This window comes from Vidua chalybeata, chromosome 5, assembly GCF_026979565.1.
Source record: "Vidua chalybeata isolate OUT-0048 chromosome 5, bVidCha1 merged haplotype, whole genome shotgun sequence".
Classification (NCBI taxonomy): domain Eukaryota; kingdom Metazoa; phylum Chordata; class Aves; order Passeriformes; family Viduidae; genus Vidua; species Vidua chalybeata.
In genome coordinates, this window is record NC_071534.1 from 38,200,374 (window position 1) to 38,206,949 (window position 6,576).

The 6,576-nt window shown below is 42.9% G+C and overlaps 1 protein-coding gene across 6 annotated transcripts in view; it reads right to left on the reverse strand.

Annotated features, from left to right (window-relative positions):
• CPSF6 (cleavage and polyadenylation specific factor 6) overlaps nt 1-6,226 on the reverse strand; it is a 31,128-nt gene extending 24,902 nt beyond the window's left edge. For all 6 annotated transcript variants that reach the window (XR_008430828.1, XM_053942174.1, XM_053942173.1 and 3 more), the window contains exon 1: nt 6,100-6,226. Coding sequence is in view for 5 of the 6 variants with exons in the window: in XM_053942174.1 (XP_053798149.1) it covers nt 6,100-6,159 (60 nt within the window). In the remaining variant the exon portion in view is untranslated. The remainder of the gene's footprint in view (nt 1-6,099) is intronic.
• Between the last annotated feature and the right edge of the window lie 350 nt (nt 6,227-6,576).

The following is a 6,576-nucleotide window of genomic DNA, read 5'->3' on the forward strand; positions in this document are numbered from 1 at the left end:
GCTCTCAGTTTGATTTCTCCTATCACCATAGCTAATGAAATGAAGTACCCAGAACTGCCTGAGACAGGCCTAAACATGACATCTTACAGCTAGATTAAGGTTGATGTCACAAGGCAATTAAGGAAGTCCTCTGCTAAATATGCAGTAACTCTAGTCATCTATGCATATGAATTACTTCAGGGAAGTAGAATTTAGTCTTGGTAGATAGATGCAAAAACACAATCACCAAACCTACAGCAGATATATGTACACTAACCTACCTCTCTGAGGTCAGCATTGCCAAAACACAGAGTGGGCAGCAGTCCACAGCTCTGCTGCACTCTCCTAGCAACAAGCAACTCCTCTGAAGCAGATCGTTTGTATCACACAGGCTTTCAGGTCTCCATCAGTGCAGAGAGAATTATTAAGGCAGCAGAGTCCACATGTAATTGAGAGTGGGGCAGGGCAGGCCCAATAGCACCAGTGTCTTAATTTAAATAAATAAAGACACAAGAGAAAACCTGATGTTGTTCACTAGAATTTCTTCTCACATCATGCTGGTTTTGCATCCAGCATGGAATTAATTCAGTTACCAATATGTCAGCAAGGTGTGTGCTTCAATGATTAAGAATGATCTGAACCAGCAACTCCAAGTGTAAACAGAAGCGAGGTGTCCTGGTGGATGTTGCAGAAGATCCAACAACCCTTTCTTCTTCATCTGTGTTCTGTGGAAACTTACCTAAACACACCCTTCTTTCCCAGATGCAGAAGAGGAAAAAAAGTACAGGAAGTGTTACTTCTCTAGTCTCAGTTATTTAAACAAATGCTCTGCCTGCATCAGGAACCAGTTTTGAACTCTTCCAGCTTCCTTAGGTACAAGGACATCAAGCATGAAGAAAAATTATTTTTTCTCAATTATTATAACTCACAATCTTGCAGATAAACATGCTAAGAAACAACATGCTGTTCTGGCCCCCTCTAAAACCGAATCAGACAGCAATGCATTTCCAAAGTCTATGTTTTAACGAGACTACAGTCTGAAGTACTTTATCATAAAATCAGGATTGAAATTCCACATTCTGTGCTAATAGGTGCTATTGGGTGAAACATTCTCATATGAAAGCCATAAACACATGAACTTCGTGTCCAGGAGGGACAAACTTAACGTGTTATTTCTTATTTGGAACTTAGTGGTCATGCTCCTTTGAGCTGCAGAGAACCACTTACTTCCTTTACAAGTGCTGTTTCGGAAATGGCTTTTGTTTTTGTAATGTAAAATTTCTTTAAGGTGTCCATATGTCTGTTAGACTTGCTTTTTCTGCAGACCTTTGTCCAATTTAAGAGTTAAACAATAACTTACATCCTGAAAAAAACACATTTAAAAAATCAAGGTAAATAATGTTTCATGAAAAATATTTACTGTTCCTTCTGGGGAAAAAAATATAAAAATTAAATTATCCAGCTTCCCCCTTACTGGTTTTTTTCACTCAAGTTACCATATTTGTGGTCAAAAACTCTAAACACATGTTAGCATCCACACTTAAAATAAATAAATTTGTAGGTTCTCAGGAATAACAAAGACATAAACAAAAATCTTATTGGTCTTGATTACCTGTCTGAACATACAAAAAGGAACATTAACAAAAAAGGGGGACTTTGATACTTCTAAGATAGCAAATTCCCTATGGCAGAAGTGGACAAGTTTGTTAGACCATAGGATTCATGTTTACTCTACAGGCCCAAATGCTCTTGGCTCTAAATGGCACAGCACTAAAATTTAAGCAACCCGATCCCTTGTAACTAAAAATTACAGAGTAATTACAGAGTTACAAAAATATAACTAAACATTCACAAGTAGTCAAAAATACAAACTAAACATACATATCACTGTTCACATTAAAACAAAGTGAAGAGGTGCCAGATAAGGTGGTCTGAAGTTTTTCTGGAGTTTGTTATTTACCAATATACAAAAGTTACGTCTTCCCAGGGCTCATTTCAGCAGAACTGACAATATGTATATGCCATCACATATTGTGGACATATTTTATAACACATGCAGGTCTGTCAGCTTATGTTTTTTCTGACCAGGACAGCCCCACTGAGTAGCAATTCATTATACCACAATGTGTCCATCCCCTCCCATGATAAGACATCTCTCTTTCTGATATAAAGGCTGTTCTTAGTAACTGGCTTTAACTGGCCACTAAATGCTAGCTTTTATTATTTATCACACACACAAAAAAAATTCCTTTGTGTTACAGATCTGAAGTCAAGACAGTAACTAACACATTCCTAAGATACTGTAGCTTTCAGATAATTAGCCTCTAAACTACTTATTCCATCTAAATCAGATTTATTACCCAGCTACAAAATACAAAGTGAAAAGTCTTTCATCCCTAATTTGTTAGCATTTAAATATCAAAACAGAAAACTACAGGCATGTTTAGACATATCCACAGTTCAACTATCCAAGTTTACTCATTAAGAGTATAAACAAAGCAAGCACCTTTTCCACAGCATTAAAATATGATATGCTTAAATTCTTTTGCATCCTCTTTCTGACCAGAAAGATTTTTACATGTATATATGCATATAATAAAAGTTTTTACTGTTTAACTACATGCATGAGCACATGTGGAAAAAAACCCTCCAAGCATGAAAATGCAAAGCTGATCAGAGCATCAGGGAACTTGATAACACATGGTCAAATTTTCATGACCATAAAAAAGAAACCCAGTTTGCTGGCCAAACTGGCAGGCAGCCTCAAGTCAGACCCAAACTGGCCTCCATCACAAGCTCCTTATAATCTCTGTACCACACAGCAATATTCTAGGGTTTTGTGTATAAAATCACACCCTAATATTTCCTAAAGCACTCCAAACTTACTGAGGGTCTTCTACCCTTGAGAGAATGCCATCCCCAGCTATTTGTATGCAGGTAACAGTTCTAACAAGCATCACAGACCTGCCTCTCCTGAAGAGCAAGATGTGTAACATGTAGGGAGATGCTTAAGGTAAAATATTCCATGCAATACCTATTTCTAACAGGGCACAAGCAATGGATGCAGGAAGTACTACATTTATGAGGCTATCATCTCAAAATGAGACTTTAAATAAATAGATAAGACTGCTGGATGGGGAAGTCAGAAGAAAAAAATGAAAAATTATTCAACCAAGGTCTCCAAGAGAAAAAAAAGAAACCACAATTTAAACAAAAATGTAATTGGTCAGAGACAAATTGACTAAAGCTGTTAGCCCAAGGACAAAAATATTATTTTGATGAACAACAAGTTAATAAAAGAGTAAGAGGCAACACTGACAGACAATGAGCTTCAGCTGGAATAGGAAAGATGCATTTTCACTCAAAAGATCTGATATCAAGTTAGTCAGCTCATTGTAACCAACACTAAATACAACCCAAGACAGTTTACAGCTGTCATCCATCTTAGCCAGCTTGTAAACCCCATGGCTCTGTGGTCTTTATTTCACCTTTATAACCTATGGTTCATTTAGCACTAATCAAGCAGAACAACCTTACCCTCCACCTACTTGGAAAAACGGCATTAAAAAAATCCCAGAATAGCCTCAAGGATGAGTACCTTGAGGTGTAGAACAAGACAAAACAACCAAGGGAAGTTTATCCAGTTACTAAGTCCTAAATCAAGGGTTAACTCCAGATGCAAACACAAGTCTTGTCCCAGCTTGGGTATAAATACAGTTATGTAATGCGTACAGAAGAACAGCAAGCTCCACAATACATTTTTCAGTCCCTGCCAAAACCAGTGGAAAGGGTTTCTATACTCCAATTTAAAAAATATTAGTAAATCACATTAATGTAGAACAATAAAATCCAAAATCAAGTTCATTTAACAGATAACGACAATTTATTTTACAAATATGGTGTTTGTAAAATGCTCTCTACATAACCAAATTAATAATGCAAATCACTTTCTCCCTAAAGCATTTTTAATTGTCATCTTCACACATCCACAGAACTATGTTCTATATTATTCATTTAAGCTGTCAGCTTCAAATCAGGAACAGCACTTCATGAATAAAAGTTTCTATACACCTTTTCTCAATGATGTCAGAATTAAGAGGCAGTAACTAATACAACTTGCCTTCTTTCACATATGACAGAAGGAAATGGCAAAGTGCGGAGGCATCAATCTCTCACAATGTTAAAAAAGGAAAACTTATATTGTCTCAAGACTTACTCAGTTCAACAATATTACTTTAAATAGAAAGTCACAGAAATTAAATTTGGAAAAGAACAAAGAACAATTTTTGGGGGTATGTGACACAGTCAAAAACACAGAAGAAAACCCCCTAAAACAAACAAACAAACAAAACCCCCAAATTCAAACTGATGGAAAAAGGGCAGTAGCCTCTTCTCACCTTTCCGCCCTATATTTTGCAAGATTTATGAACTGAAACAACAGACTGCAGAAATGCAAACCCAAGAGGGAAGCAATTGAGGTGAATACAGTGAAAAAAGCTAAAGGACTCCCTGCCTGCTGGATTAAGCTAAACTAAATTATCACAAGACTTTTCATTTGTACCACCATGGTTATACAGAATATCAACAGTAATGATGACCTGAGACCTGAGTAGACCAGGACCGTGTGAGTGAAACAGATCATCCCCATCACTTTTGTTCCAGCACTATCTCTTTACACTATACTTACAGCACGTAACTATTCTACTCTGAGGCCTTCTGCACACATGAATTTACACAAACACTACCAGATTCAAGTGACATTTTTTTCCCTGAAAAATCTGTTTTGTTATCAGTTTTATCTAGAATTGATTAAACCAAATTCAAGTTATCACAGAACCTCAAAAAATGTACTCTTCTGCTGAATGGTGCCTGTCCCAGGGCTCATTCCTGTTTAAATTCATATAGTGGGTCTTCAACTGTAAGGGAGAAGCCTTCACATACAAACAAACTAAGAGCAAATCAGCGCTTTTCATCATCTCCTTTTAGTATGGCATTCTTTCATAGTATACCTTTATGAGATTATTAATACTTAGAATTACTGTATTAATCGATATCTGAAGACACAGTCTTCTGAGAAAGCTACCAGTTGCTGAGAAAGTTACATATTTCCTGTGAATTCCAAAGCCATTGTTTATTTCCCAGTTCTCTGCAGGGCAAACTGGCATACAGCTGGGCCCCGTAAGTGCGCGTAAGTGCAGTTGTTCCTGGTTATTTTATGCTCTAGGGCAGGAACAAAGCAATCTGGGGCAACTCAACCTGGAGAAGTGCAGCACTCGCTAACAGGACAGATGGCATGCAAAACTGATACAAACATCACGTTTCGGTAAGAAAGTTGGCACACGGCTATTTGGTAAAGATGAGAGTGAAAACAAAAAAAACCTAAAAAAACAACCTAGAAAAGTGGACTACTTATAATCCAGAGAAGTTGTTTATTTCATCTATAGTTCCTCAACAAAATATGAGCTCGTCCTCTACAAAAGGCTTGTACCAGTTTTTAAAATTGAAGATAATAACGAGCAAGAAAAACAAGCAAAAAAAAAAAAAAAATATAAAAAGCTGGATACTCTCTCCAGTGCTGCAGAATAAAGCCGCACTAGTTCCGCCTCCCCCGCAAAGCGCGGCCGAAAAACAGCCACCGCTCGGCGGCTTTTTGATTCATCTGCGAACAATGGCAGCGCTTCCCCTCCGCCGTCGGCGGGAAGGGGCCGCTCTCCCCGCCGCATCCGGGAGGGTCCCGTCCGCCGAGCCGGCACGGGAGAGCCCTCTGGAGCGGCCCCTGAGAAGGAAAGGCAGAGAGGGAGGAAGGCTGGTAAGAAGCGGAAAAGCGAGGGAAGGAAGGAAGGCGCTCGCCGCCGGCGCGTCCAGCCCGCCGGCAGCAGCCGCCTCTCAGCGCCAGGCGCGCTCTCCGCCCAGCCGGGCCCGCCGCCGGCACCCGCGGCCCGGGCGTGAGGCCGCGCCCGCCCAGGCCCCGCGCAGCCCCGCGCTCGGCGGCGGCGGGAGCGCCCGAACAATGGCGGCGGCGCGGCCGCCGCGCTGAGGGCCCTGCAGGCGGCGCGGCTACGAAGGCGGGCGAGGGAGGGGGAGCAGAGTGGAGAGGCCGCGCCCGCCGGCCGCGCGTACCTGGTTGAACTCCTCGCCCACATCGGCGTAGATGTCGATGTGGTCCACGCCGTCCGCCATGGTCCCACCCGGGGCCGCCGCCAGCCGCGCCCGGCTCCCGAGCCGCCGCCGGGAGGGGGAGGGAGCGGGGAGGCGGAGCGTGGCGTCACTTCCGCGGCGGCGCGGCGGGGTTTCCGCCGGCGGCGGGCGCCGGGTCGCTCCTCCCGCCCCGCCCCGGGCGCTCCTCGCCCGCCGGGGCCGCGTTACGCTTCTGCCCGGCCCGGCCCGGCCCTGCTCTGCTCTGCTCTGCTCTGCTCTGCTGTGCTCTGCTGTGCTCGGCGGGCCTGTGCTGTGCCGTGCCGTGCCGTGCCGTGCCGTGTCGGGCGGTGAGGTCCGTGTCGGCGCTGCGGGGCGTACGCTCTTGTGCCGCACTGCCGCGCTCCGAGGGAAGGGAGCTCCGGCACAGTCACAGCGCGTTGGTGCTCAACAGCCAAGGAC